General features: G+C 36.6%; 1 protein-coding gene and 1 non-coding gene across 2 annotated transcripts; one reads left to right on the forward strand and one right to left on the reverse strand.

Moving 5' to 3' along the window:
- Positions 1-2,982: 2,982 nt before the first annotated feature.
- LOC121734024 lies at positions 2,983-3,101 on the reverse strand. The gene has a single exon (XR_006036649.1). It is a non-coding gene; the product is annotated as a 5S ribosomal RNA (ribosomal RNA).
- A 6,477-nt stretch (positions 3,102-9,578) lies between these two features.
- On the forward strand, positions 9,579-13,533 carry LOC121733904 (protein takeout-like). The gene is made up of 5 exons (XM_042124305.1): positions 9,579-9,639; positions 11,233-11,452; positions 12,396-12,520; positions 13,063-13,215; positions 13,381-13,533. The coding sequence occupies exons 1-5, from the start codon at positions 9,579-9,581 to the stop codon at positions 13,530-13,532; spliced, it is 711 nt and encodes a 236-aa protein (XP_041980239.1). The 3' UTR covers position 13,533.
- Positions 13,534-14,360: the final 827 nt, after the last annotated feature.

A 14,360-nucleotide genomic window follows, 5' to 3' on the forward strand; every position in this document is an offset into this window, starting at 1 on the left:
AGCCTTGCTTTAATTCTTAATGAGAAAAGTACTTAAATCGGTTAAGTTTTGGAGAAGGAATCAGCGGACAACGAATCGAAGATTTTCTGTTCTTTTATTAGAACTTTTGTCGTGTTGTCTCTATCGCGCTCTGCGGTGGGAGACTTGAGATTGGTGAGACAGCAATACATTTTCAAATACCTATTTTCAATTTCTCTCGCCCCTGGTGTATCCTCTTAAAGAAAGCCCGCAAACTTTCCAGCCCAAACCTTGAGAACTTGTTTCATTGTTGAGTACGTGACACTACACGGTACGGTCAGCAAAATACGACATACTGTATTTCAACTCCAGTTTCTTGTTTCGATTTACTTATTTTTGTACATGTTCGTAAAACTCAAGCCGGGGGTCGCGGGTTCGAATCCCGTTGACGGAACAAAAAGTTTTGAATGTTCTTGGGTCATGGATGTGTATGATATAAAAAGTCTTAAATATAATAATATGTATAGTATAAAAGTATTAAATATATTTCCACCTTCTGGGACCCGTAACGCAAGTCCTTCAGGTACTCAGCACGGAGCCAGACTGACGTGGTGTGAAGCGTCGATAGATATTATTATTATTATTGTTATATTGTTATATAATTATTTTATGTAGAAATACATTAGCATAGGACGAACATAACTTTAATAGTTTCTGGCGTCATTGGATAGAGAGAAACCCTTAAACCCGTACAATCTAACCTTTTTGAAAAGACATCAACGCGTTTGCAGCATCTCTATCATCTATGTTCAGGTCTTGCGCGTAGTTTTTATTCCTGAAAAACCGGCCAAGTGCGAGTCGGACTCGCGCACCGAGGGTTCCGACAGCTTAAAGGTATTATAGACCTGAGTATTTGGTATGAATTTCAATTTAATACCTCTACGCGTTTATGAGGAAATGGGTAGTAAGTTTAAAATTATTAAAAAATATATATTATGTGATGTAACTAAAAATTTATGGTTTTCGTAATTTTTCCTTTATCTATGCTATAAGACGTTGCTTCGTACCAAATTTCAAGATTCTGAGTTCACGGGAAGCACCCTGTAGGTTTTGATTCCCTTGCAAGTGTCGAAAATTTGCGGCATAAACGGCTGTATCTTTTGATTGCGTTGGCTTAGAAGTTTGATTTTTTCACAGCTTCAAGGGACAGTAGACCTGAGTAATTGATATAAATTTCAGCTTCATACCTCCACGCGTTCCTGAGAAAAAGGGTCTTGACAGACGGACGGACGGACAGACGGACAACAAAGTGATCCTATAAGGGTTCCGTTTTTTCCTTTTGAGGTACGGAACCCTAAAAATGTACCTACGCGATATCTAGTGTCTGAATCGTTATCGAATATTCTGAATCTGATTAGTATCAATCGTTATCGTAAACATAAAGTCGAATCGGCGGCGCGGGCGCCACGAAGTGAAGGTAACATTTAGGATTTGATATTATTATGTTCGTATGTTGCTGCCTGTACCTCCCTGCCCATGTAAAAGCATTTCTTTTGTCTTCGAGACGAGTACCAGACGAGTAGTGACGTCACTGCGGCAGTAAAGCGTAAAGGGCAGTTAACGGGTCGATGACCTTCACTAATTAACTATGGTCTCCAGCTGTTTATATACTTTGTGAATGTACTGGAAAAGTACCTTAGCCCATAGGTACTATATTATTATAGTATTGCCATGGCTATAATTAAGTTTATAATCTTCACCTATAGCCAAGACGTTTTCTTAATCCCTTCCATAAAGAATCGCCGATCAAAATGTATGGAATTGACATTAGACGAGTCGAACGCGGTTAACGTCACATTAACGAACGCTTATGTTAATTCCATACATTTTGATCGGCGATTCTATGAAGAAGCGATAAAGAAAGCGTCTTGGCTAAAGGGCCAGGTTGTGATCTTTACCGATGTACTGCAGTAAATATACTTTGAATCCGGCTTAGCCCAGCGCACACATAGGTCAAAAGTCAAAACGTACCTGAATAATACATTTTATATATTAAGTACTAATCTATATAATATATAAAAATGAATTTTCAAATGTGTTAGTAACGCTAAAACTCGAAAACGGCTGAACGGATTGAGCTGATTTTAGTCTTAAAATATTTGTAGAAGTCCAGGGAAGGTTTTAAAGTGACACGAAGTTCACCAGGATAGCTATTAATAATATAATTTTAATTATTAGTATCATCATGACCAAAATATATCGGTATAATTTGTTTGTGAAAAGTTTGATTTACAATAATTGAAATTAAAGTTGAGGTGGAAAACTTGAAATATAATATTTTGTGTTTTCTAAACATGTTAGATATAGATACTCTTTGATAAAAGTGATTTATATGTAGGTACTAAAAGTCTCTACAATATTTATTAAGTAGTTATTACTTAATCTTTCCTCTTTACCGGCCAGAGGCGGCTTAAGGCGTGGGCGACGTGGGCCACCGCCTACGGCCTCGCGGTGTCCCGGGATATGCATTGTCCCTGCATTATCCCGGGATAAAATGTAGCCTAGTATGTCTTTTTCTGAACACTCCCTGTATTTTGTGCCAAGCCGTCCAGTTTCTAGGCCTCTTCATACTATACAAAATTAAATGTAATTTGCAAATACTTCGTTGATAGTGTGCGCAGGACCCTGCACTGCTGCAGTTTTCTTCGAGTACATTTTATTTGTCGATAAACCTTTTTTTGCTAAATAGCCAATAAGTTATGAACGTAAATAGTCAACTTACTTGTACGGCAAGTGGTCACTAAATATTTGCTTTGCATGACTCCTTGGTTTTTTTAATAGTTTTTTTATTGGATCAAATTCTAAAAATGATAAAAACTTGAGAAGTGTCAAGGGATGCCCGAATGGAACGAAGTTATTTCTTATGTTCAAGAAACCTGTATGCATTTAAAAAAATATTTAAAAAAACGCCATCTGTATGAGTTTTTTTCAATTTGAATTGATTTTAATATAAAAATTACAAAAAGCCAACATCACGCAGTATTCCCAGGCGGTCACCCATCCAACTACTAACCGCGCTCGACGTTGCTTAACTTCGGTGATCGGACGAGAACCGGTGTATTCAACGTGGTATGGACGTTGGAAACAGCTAATTATACGATTATTTTCAAGGCCATTCTATTTTATGCGTAGAATCTACGAATAATAAAAACGTAGAATGATAAGAACACATCAAACGCGCGTCCATACCACTTTGAAAGTACGTAACTAAGTATACTTAGTACTAGGTACTAGGTATACTTAATAAACACTTAAACTATAGTTTTTTTTCAAATTTATCATACCTATTTAATTTACAGCTCATGTTTTTCCTGCTTCATTCTTAGATTTACACTCTTAGATTCCAGTTAAGTTTATAGTTTCATAATTTAAAGGTAAGTAACTACTTAATCATTATTTTCTCGTTAACTTTGATAGTAGGTACGTTCGCTACGTCACGTGGGTTCTAGCGGCAGTGACGTCATCGAATACGTTCCACACGCACCTTTGCGGTTATCTGGTACCTACTCACGACTCACTACCAAGTCCAACAGCTACCACCACATATTATGAGTCATACTGTACACAGTCCTTATAGTATCTGGAAAACTAAGTAAAGAAAAGTAAGTAAGTAAGTAAGTTATTTTAGGAAAAAAATCGTTTTAAAGTTTACTTACCTAATAGTATTGGATCCGTCCGTAAAATCCTGCAGGAATCGTTTTTTTCGATCAAATATATTTTAAAATAATCTTTATAACGTATAGAATGGATTAATGTTGGGTTGCCTTGTCAAAAGTAGCCGCAAGTACCTCCATTTAAGTTGAATGTTCATGAGATAAATGCAAAAATTTGCATTTTTTTTTCAGTAAATTTTACATCATTTGAAAGAAAATGACGTGACAAAATAAGGTATAAATGGTTGCCAGCTCTAAGTCGGCCGCAACCTAGGGTTGCCATTTTTTTAAATAATTTTGGTACAAAATTAAAGTTTTACGCATTTTGTACATGAATATCCATGGTTGCCAGTTGCACGATAGCCGCAAACTGGGCTTGCCATCACTTTTGTATATGACAAATGTTCAGGCCTACAATTATTATGCCTAGCTGGATTTGAGGACGTCGAGAACCCGCATGATTGCTATTTTTATTTAACAGGCGTTTTTATTTTTATGCGTAGTGTCCTGTCATTCCTCAATGTCATTCCTTCTTAGTTCTTACTTTTCTATTCGGAGCGTGTGAAATGGGTGGAGGGGGTTAAGAAAGCGATTGCCACGCTTGCCGCGGCAAAAATATGCAACCAAAGGGGCTCAGCTAATAGTCAATCAAACATGTCAATCTTGTTTTGAAATTTTTAGAAATTGGTCTTAATTATTTTTGTATCGTAGACTGCAAAAATGACAGCAGAAATAGGTAGTCAGTATACAAATTTAATGTTTTTTCTAAATCCACTAGGAAATTAGATCAGATATAAATGGATAGCTGCTGTAAAAATGAAAAAGTATGTGATTCGATATAACCTAAAATTGCATTATCAGTCAAGTCAATTTTACTTGAGTTGCATTTTATAAATATATTAATTGAGTACCTAACTATTATTTTAGTGTTGATGAATGATGGATCACCATGGTCTCTCTTTCTCTGGACAAAACTTGCAGTGATAGTTTCATAGAATATTTCATTTAAATCCAAAGTACCTATCAGGTGGAAGAAATAGTGACTCACAAATGACGATAAACCAGATACTACTTCTGGTTTAACTGATCTTTTAGAAGCTAGAGATAGAGTATTGAATGAATTATTATTTTTAACAAAAAATTAAAACCGACTTCCAAGGTAAAAACAATAATAATGTGAACTAAAAAGTATTAAATAACTCTTACTCTATAATAGTGCCTTTTTCAGAATTCGTCTAAATCTCAACTATTTCTGTACATACTACAGTCTTCATTATTTGAAGTCGGTACCAGCTAATTTTATCGTGAGTTCAGTCAATGTCAGAATATCTGAAGCTTTTGGGACTGGTACCGACTTCACAGTAATGAAGACTGTAGTATGTACAGAAATAGTTGAGATTTAGACGAATTCTGAAAAAGACACTATTATAGAGTAAGAGTTATTTAATACTTTTTAGTTCACATTATTATTGTTTTTAGCTTGGAAGTCGGTTTTAATTTTTTGTCAAAAATAATAATTTCACTCTTTTTAGTTATCTACAAGATAAGGCTTTATGCGTAAATAACCACTACGAATGTTAACTATTCACATTATGTTACTGTAAGCGAAATTGTGGTAAATGCTTGCAGTTATCTAAGCGATGCTGCAATTTAAAAACTTTTATCTTTAAAGGTTCAAGAGTTCTGTTCAGTGCCTTTGGACCAAGAGACACCTTCGTATGAACTTTTGCTTATTCGTAACATATGTTTAATTTACTAGAAACAACATTTTAACCACTATGAGTCTTTTGATAAATTTCAAGGATTTCCCTCGATTGCTCATAGATCCCATTATCAGCTCATTACTTTCGTAATTATTATACAAAATCAAGATTATATCCTATACTGAACACAAGAATTTTGAAAATCGGTCCATAAACAGCGAAATAACCATCAAAAACATCTGCTTCGATGCAAAATATCACGAAAAGCATCAATAATTGGGTCATAATGTGATGACCCATGGCATAATTATGATTTTGATGATGATGATCAAATAAATTGATGTGTTGGCTTATAAGCTTTCAGTTGATGAAACAACGCCGAAATCCCCGAACCTGTATCTATAAGGATTCAAAAGTTCTGTTGGGTACCTTCGGATCCAGGGTATAACCTGGTGCGAAATCTTACTTTTTGGTAGCATTTACCTCGAATGCTTTAGAAAAAATTGAAATCACTATATGTTTCCATACAAATTTTAAGGAGTCCCCTCGATTCCTCCAGGATCCCATCATCAGATCACCACTTTTGTGAACATGGTACCAAATTCGAGTTAAACCCTATACAACACAAAAAGAATTTTGAAAATCGGATCACAAATGGGTGAGTTATCGTTGAACATACAAAAAAAAGATACATACAGCCGAAGGTATAACCTCCTCCTTTTTGGAAGTCGGTAAAAACAGATGATCTTATCTGAAGATTACGAAAATCTCAAATGCGAACTTCTTCTAAACGGAGAGTTTACTGGCGGCGGAAACGGTAAGTAGGAGTTTTTCTCACCCAAAACAATCCTCCTTAACCCATGTCACCAACATTTAATTGACGTAGGTTCCTAAACCTTAGCCAAATTTTTCTAAGTATTTTCGCCATACTAACAAGGGTCACATTTCGGCCTGTCATTCGACAGGGGTTGATTTTTGAGAAAAGTTTATCTGAGCTTTTTTGCTTCCCTTGGCGCCCCCTATCGATTGGTGTATTCAAAAGGGGTGGTTATAAAAGGTTGAATTTTTTAAGTATTTTCTCCGTACTAACGAGGGTCACATTTCGGCCTGCCTTTCGACAGGGGTTGATTTTTGAGAAATGTTTATCTGAGCTTTTTTGCTCCCCTTGGCGCCCCCTATCGATTGGTATATTCAAAAAGGGTGGTTATAAGATGTTAAAATTTTGACGAAAAAATTTTTAAGTCTTTTTTCCATAGTGCCCCGTTTCCTTCAGTCCAACCATGGTCCAACCCAAATGTGTGCCTTACGCTCTGGAGTAAAGGTTGAATTTGTTATTTATGTTCAATTTTGTGGTACTTGAAATATCATGTATTTTGAAACAACATTAAGTATATTTTGTATTAAAATCGCTTTGATATGTACCAAGTAAATAAGGACATAACGTGATGACTGATGATATTTTATGGTGTTGTGTGTATATTGTATCCATATACAACCATGTGAGTTGTGACATTCGTGACCCTGACATGGTAGTGATGATGGTGATGATGATGAATGTAATTTGCATAGTAGCATATGCTTTCAGTTCTTAAAACAACGCCTAAACCCCCAAACTTGTATCTATAAGGAATCCGGAGTTCTCTTAGTATCTTCGGAACCATAGTATACCTTGGTGCAAAATCTTGCGTTTTGGTAGCACATGCTTAGGATGCTTCTCATAAAACCAAAATCACTATATGTTTCCATATAAATTTTGAGGAGTTCCCTCGATTACTCATGGATCCCACCATCAGATCACCACTTTTGTGAAAATGAGACTAAATTGGAGTGAAACCTAATATAAAAAAAACAAAAATTTTGAAAATCGGTTCACAAACGGCGGAGTAGTGGTCGAACATACAAAAATAAAAAAAATATCCACAGCCGAATATATAACCTCCTCGTTTTTTGGAAGTCGGTTAAAAAGGTTTTTCAAGTTAGCAAGTTTTAGATGAAAGGAGTAAAAAAGCTAAAACTATTATGCCCCCATTTTGAGCAAAATAAAACGAGTACTCTCAGAAGAACCGAAAGGACTTATGATATTGCTCGATTAAGAATCATAGTGAAAGCAATGATATTCTATAATCTATGTTACTATTTTAGAAACTCATTGATTGAAAGTGTATTTAACTCAGAAACATGAAGAATGTTTGCAGTGTTTTAGTAAATTTACAGACTCCGATTTTCTTCAAGAGTATTAATGTTGTAAATAAAAACAAGATTTTTAAAAACATTACATTTATTTTTGTCAAGTATAAAGTATTTTTGTTACTGATTAAAGCAGCAGCTGGTTATAAACGCAGCTGCATTTTACTCCAGCAACAACCCGATGGCCGATCATTATTATCTATCTGTAAGAATGAATAAAAATGTTTAGACTTGCTTTATCCAAATGTTTAGTTACGTTTTTAGGTTGGTTAAGTACTTACATTTGAACTTGTTTCATAGGGTGCTAAAGTCACCGATGTTCGGCGAATTATATTGGCTCGTATTAAATAACATTGCCATTAGTTCTTAGCTCTTCTACATCCCTTACATGTCCTGCTAACACCAATTTATTTCCTTTTAGCATAGATTGGGCCTTGAAACTTATTGGGTGTTTTACACACTCAAAACCAGTTTTTTATGATTATATTCATTTTCCACAAGTAGTTTTTAACTAAATATAACCCAAATACCATTAACTATTGTTGTATATATATTTTAATTGCTATAATATTTACAAAATAAACAAACTCTTGTTGTTTATTTTTTGACACATGCCCCTAAAACTTCTTTTAAAATATGTCACTACTGACGTGCGCGTTCCGAATTGAATTTCATTTATCTCAATTAGAGATTCTTGCGGCTACTTTTAACAAGGCAACCCAACATTGATCCATTCTATACGTTCTAAAGATTATTTTAAAATAGATTTGATCGAAAAAAACGATCTTAGGATATAAGTAAACAACTAGTGGGCCCCGATTTGATGCTGCCCGAAACTACATCTGAGCTAAAATTGTAAAATTGTTCGATCCGATAGATTAATTGATCTTCCTATGTTCTGTTCTTTCGAAGAAGTCAAAGTGTCTCCAATTCTCCATCCTTCAAACCCGATTTCATTTAAGCAAACTTGAAGACTAACAGACAGACTGTCTGGCACACTTTTTTAACCGACTTCCAAAAAGGAGAGAGGTTATATGTTTTTACTGGACGCTTCACACCACGTCAGTCTGGCCCCGTGCCAAGTACCTACTACCTGAAGGACTTGTGTTACGTGTACCAGAAAACGGAAATATATTTAATACTTTTGTGCTATACAATATACATACTTTTTTTTTGACGGGCAAATGGCCCACCAGACATTCCCACCACTGCAACTCCTGTGACGCCAGGATCAACAGTGGTAACCAACCACGAAAACCCTTTGATATGATCTCAGGGATGCCCGAGAGACAAGCTAAATCAGTCTTGGGACCCGCAACAAAATAAATCAGAAGAAAGGTAAGAGGAGTAGGAGAAATCCAATTTCCCTCCCCAAGCAAAGCGGTCATTGTCTCCCTGTCAAAAAACTTGCCATTTTCTATAGAAACCGCATACCTATTTGTCGCTGCTATGGGGTAGCTAGAAATTTCCTTTTATTATTTGGCAAGATTTTGAGATTTATCCATTTGTCCCAGATTTTGGGGGGGGTCAAACCTTCGGGCCGCGCCTGGAACAAAGGGGGAGCACCACGGAAAATAATTAAATTATATTAAACCACTTAATAAAAATATACATACTTATATATTTATGATTTTTAATACATATAATATGATACACATATTATTTAACACACATCCAGGACCCGGGAAAATCTAAATATTTGCTCCGTCGGCGGGATTCGAACTCGCAACCCCCGGCATAAGCCTCAACACACTCAACCATTGAGCCACAGAGGTCGTCAAGTTTTCATATTAATTATAGATTTTCCCTTCGAGTACTTTCCACATTAAAAATTCTCTCAAAATTATTTTGTAACTCGTCTTATCAATACTTCTACAATATTCTTTATCTCATCTGGTGCAGCTATTATTATATTTTTATCAGAATTTCCTCGTAACATTAGAGCGATGAAGCTATTAGGCGGAGGTTATAAAATTGCCGTCACCGCACATTTCCACTCACGACGTCGACTGTCAGTATGTATACTATTCTAGTGCTTTTCCTCTGCGGGAGAGTTGTCTACGGAGTCGGGAGTGTCGGTGAGTTATAATAGAATGTTTAGAGCTAAAGCGAGATGCAAAGTAGGCTAGTTAGTAGTTAGGAGATCAGTTAAATGTCAATAGTAGAGAAGGGGAGGGTGATATTTTTGTGTCACTCGAGCGTCATGGAGACTAAGGAGGTTTTGTACATTAGATAAAACTGATTAAAAATTAATAATAAGAGCGTTTTTTATTTTAGTGGTGGGTTCAGAAACTGCAGCCATTTTAAAGTTTTGAAAAAGAAAATATATTCAGAAAATTGCTTATTTAAGTCAGTTATAAATATATTTTATACAGCAAGGACTAAATCATTTAGTTTAGTGCAAAATAAAATATCTGCGAAACTTATGTACCAGGCTTACCAAACCTTTAAATCGTCAGTGCTTTATATGGAAGCTTCTTTAGGGTATACTAAACATCCAGTATCTTAATCTGACAGATCTATGACATTTCAATGTAAAAAAAAATTACCCACCACATAAGAAATCTGATTTCTATATAGACACATGTCGGAAGCCTATACAAGCTTAATCTGACACGCTGGAGCTACTCCCAAAATCTCCTCTTCCCCTCCCCAACTACTAGGAGCGATCACCTAGCTACCTAGCTAACTCGCACTCGCCTGACTTTTATTTTCTCCCACAGAATCAATAATTATTAAATTTAATTTAAGGATGTTTTTAATGAAATAAAGTCGTTTGCTGAAATTAGGTTCCTTAAAAGAAGATACATACATACATTTTGAAGTCGTGTTAATAAGAGCTCTCCAGTCCTTAGATAGCTTCGTTACTTCTCACTTCTCAGTTGTATTATCAAAACTCACTATAACCTTATCAAATATCCTTAACAAGTGCTCTCACCCTTATCTATAACAATAGACATTACAATAGTTTAAGAGGAGTCCACACCGCCCTTTTTTCCATACAAACGTTGTCCCCTGTTTCCTCCCTGGATAATGCTTGTAGAGTTATTTTTTTTTCCTGAATATCTACGGCCACCAATACAATGTCCCTATGTTTTCTTTTTTTCATAATTTAATTATTAAATAAGATATGAACGTTCAAAAACCCAAAAAAATGGCCAGATTTTCCGCTGTGTTCAAACAACCAGAAAACAGATTTGGCTAGATTATACAAAAAAAAAATAAAACATAGGAACACAGCTCAAGCCTTTCTTTAATATTTAATGAAAAAAGTACTTAAATCGGTTAAGTTTTGGAGAAGGAATCAGGGGACAACGAATCGATGATTTTCTGCAGTTGTCTCTATCGCGTTCTGGGGTATAGGCTTGAGGTAAGGGAGACAGCTATAGATATTACACGTACTTTTTTTTCATTTCTCTAGCCCCTGGTGTATCCTCTTAATCGGAACAAAGTTCCTTATTGCGCATTGCGAAAGGGGGCAAGACGGAAAAAGTTGTAACGATATGACACAAAAGTGTCGGTATATTACAAATAGAAGTATATTGCAAAAATGCTATAGTTGTAAGCGCGCGTTTCTCTCTCTCTGTCTCTTTTTTTATTTTTTTATTTTGTAACTTCGTTCCATCCGGGTGTCCCTTAACTCCTCTCAAGTTTTTTATTTCTATGCCCAGCTCCCTTCATCCACCCCTGCGACCCTGCAGACCTGGCCTGCCTCAAGCGATCAGCGCAGGCTGCTGTCCCCTACCTGGCGCGCGGTGTGCCCGAGCTGGGACTGTCCCCGCTAGACCCGGTCACTATACCGCACATGGAGACCAACGAGGCTGGCCTGCAGCTGACCTTCACGGATACTGTGATCAAGGGGTTGGGGAACTGCACCGTAATGAGTTTGAGGTGGGTTGATAGAGTTGTAATAAATCGATAAATTACACATAATTCTATTTTTTTCTATTAAATCCGCAATCCACATTAATAATCTTAAAAATATATTCTTTGCCTAATAGTGGCCGGTTTATATTACATATTCCAATCCAGTCATCCAATCCGGTGCAGGATTTTATAACTGGATTGTGCATTTATAATAACTAGAGATTGCCCAATGGTCGAAATTCGACCTCAGTTTCAACGACATTAGGACTACTACCTATATTTTGTGAAAAATATTGACTTTATCATATTTTTTTCAACTCTTGTCTCTGGGAAGTTCTACGGTAAGACTATTCCTGCTAAATAATATTAAAAGCAATCTTGCAGCTTTGACAAACACACAACTTCTCAACACAACATTATAAAGATGTTTGTGAGTTTAGATATATCTTTATAATAACTTAAAAGTGACTGAATTTATTTTTTAAACTCTTTTGAACACTTTATGGTACTGGAGCAAATACATTTTGTACATAACGTCAATTATTTACAATTTATTTGTGTCTATATCTCTTTTGACGAGAGTTAGATGACAACTACTATCGACTACTACAGCTACTAACTATCTACTTACTTCCCCACATAATATGGACCAAGAGCCTGCGACGGCTAGACCTTCCTCAATGTAGGAAAGCTGTCAGTTTACCTGTTTATGACCTTAACAGAGGTAAGAACGACCAGCAACTATGGAGTTTCGGTCGCGGTTACTGTAGGAGCTATCCAGTTCTGAAGGTCTACCTGACTTTCGTGAAATAGTAAAGCTCAATCTCATAGCTTATATTCTTCGCGGCAAGTGGAGGAATCTCGTCTTCCGGTGCCGGACATTTTTGACAGTCGCTTCCCACTGCTAGACACCCTCAAAGTCTAATACTTTAAGAAAGTTTAAGAAGTCTTATACAATATTTTCCAGGCGGCTGGACAACCGGACGGCGATCGACCTGAGGTGCTCAGTGACGCTGGTGGGGCGGTACAAGCTGAGCGGCACGCTGCTCATCCTGCCCATACGGGGCGACGGGAAATACAAGATTACGATACGTGAGTGTTTCTTATTATTCTGGGCTTCGGCAATGAATAAATTGGTAAATAGAGAAGAGAATTTAATATTTTTGGGAAAATGTTTAAAGATAAAGAAAATATACTTCACCGAAACAGTTAGGCGAGGTAACGATGCTAAACTATAAATAATATATCTAATGTTTATGTAGGTTTGGTACCTAATTGGTTTTTAATGTAATCGAGTCCGTAGTTAATATTAAAACAAACAAAATAAAATTATACCTATTTCGCAACTCAACATTTAGAACATGTAGGTAAAGCAAGACAATATTATTTGTTCTTTCGTCCTATCTGTATTATGGCATCGTTATGATATATCCAGAATCCACTCGACAAGAAATCTATTAAAATTAATAAAAATATGTAAGATTCGGCTTATTCGATTCTATTTCTTATATTGTTATGAATTAAAGTTAATTCTTACTCGTAGTAAAATATCACATCGTTCCTTTCGTCCACAATACAGGAATAGCAATATCACAGATCAGTGTAGAATTTGTACCTAATTACATATTTCCCAGGTAACATAATAGTGAAGACGCTGCTGGACATCGAGCAGCAAGTGCGGGGGGGACGGCGCTACTGGCGCGTGACTGGCTGGAGCCACACCAGCGAGATGCCCACCTTCGTCCGGTTCCGGTTCTACAACCTGTTCGGTGGTGATGAGCGCCTGTGTGAGTACTGACTTCAGTTGCAGCGCTGGATTTATGTATAGGCAGTATAGGCCATAAAAAAAGTTGATCCTCTTTGAGACCTTTTCTATTTCAATGCTACATCAACGCTTATCTTTCCACCAAACTCTGCTGACAATTAAAACGACATTCTTCTTCATCTTCCAGCAAAGCAGATTCACGCGTTCGCCAACAAGAGCTGGTACGAGATATTCCAGGAGGTGTCTCCCCCCGTCACCCGCGCCATCGTCGCCCGCATAGTCGAGGAGACCACTAAACTGTTTAATGCTGTACCTCTGGACCAGCTCGCTAAAGAGTAGACCGCAGTAAAGGTAGCAGACTAAAGTGGATCATGTAGTAGTATCATTTGTGGAATTAAGTATGTTTAAATATATAAAAATAGTAAATAGTACGAGATACGACTGCAAAACTGTGCAGGTATCGAGTACACGCTTAAAACCACATTTTTACAAATATTTATGATTAGTAGAACATATTTCTACTGGGGTGCCAGTCCAAATGTGGACGCAAATATTTATGATTAGGAGAACATATTTCTACTGGGGTGCCAGTCCAAATGTGGCCGCTAATATTTATGATTAGGAGAACATATTTCTACTGGGGTGCCAGTCCAAATGTGGACGCAAATATTTATGATTAGGAGAACATATTTCTACTGGGGTGCCAGTCCAAATGTGGCCGCTAATATTTAAAAAAAAATTTAAAACATTGAGTCGGCGGGATAAAATGTATTCATCAGGTATTGAAAGCAAACATGGTTCATTTCACGGCGATGAGTATATAGATTTAGAAAAATCCGGTGTGCCGTTGGGACTTGGGCACCCGGCCGCAACTCTGCCGTAACCAGGTGTGAACAGGTACCATTCCGATACATTTTTGCATCCATAACGTATATTGATCTTTTATATATCAAATGGTAGCTTATTTTCTTCTTATAATTATGATATAGGTGTGCCTAATTAAATCTGGTCGCAAATAAGGGGTGCCGGCTGTCGAAGATGGCAAACTATCGAAAGTTGAGGAAAAGGGAGCTAGCGCGTATTTTTCTAAATCTATATACTCATCGCCGTGAAATGAACCATGTTTGCTTTCAATACCTGATGAATACATTTTATCCCGCCGACTCA

Source organism: Aricia agestis, chromosome 14 (assembly GCF_905147365.1).
Source record: "Aricia agestis chromosome 14, ilAriAges1.1, whole genome shotgun sequence".
NCBI classification, from domain to species: Eukaryota; Metazoa; Arthropoda; class Insecta; order Lepidoptera; family Lycaenidae; genus Aricia; species Aricia agestis.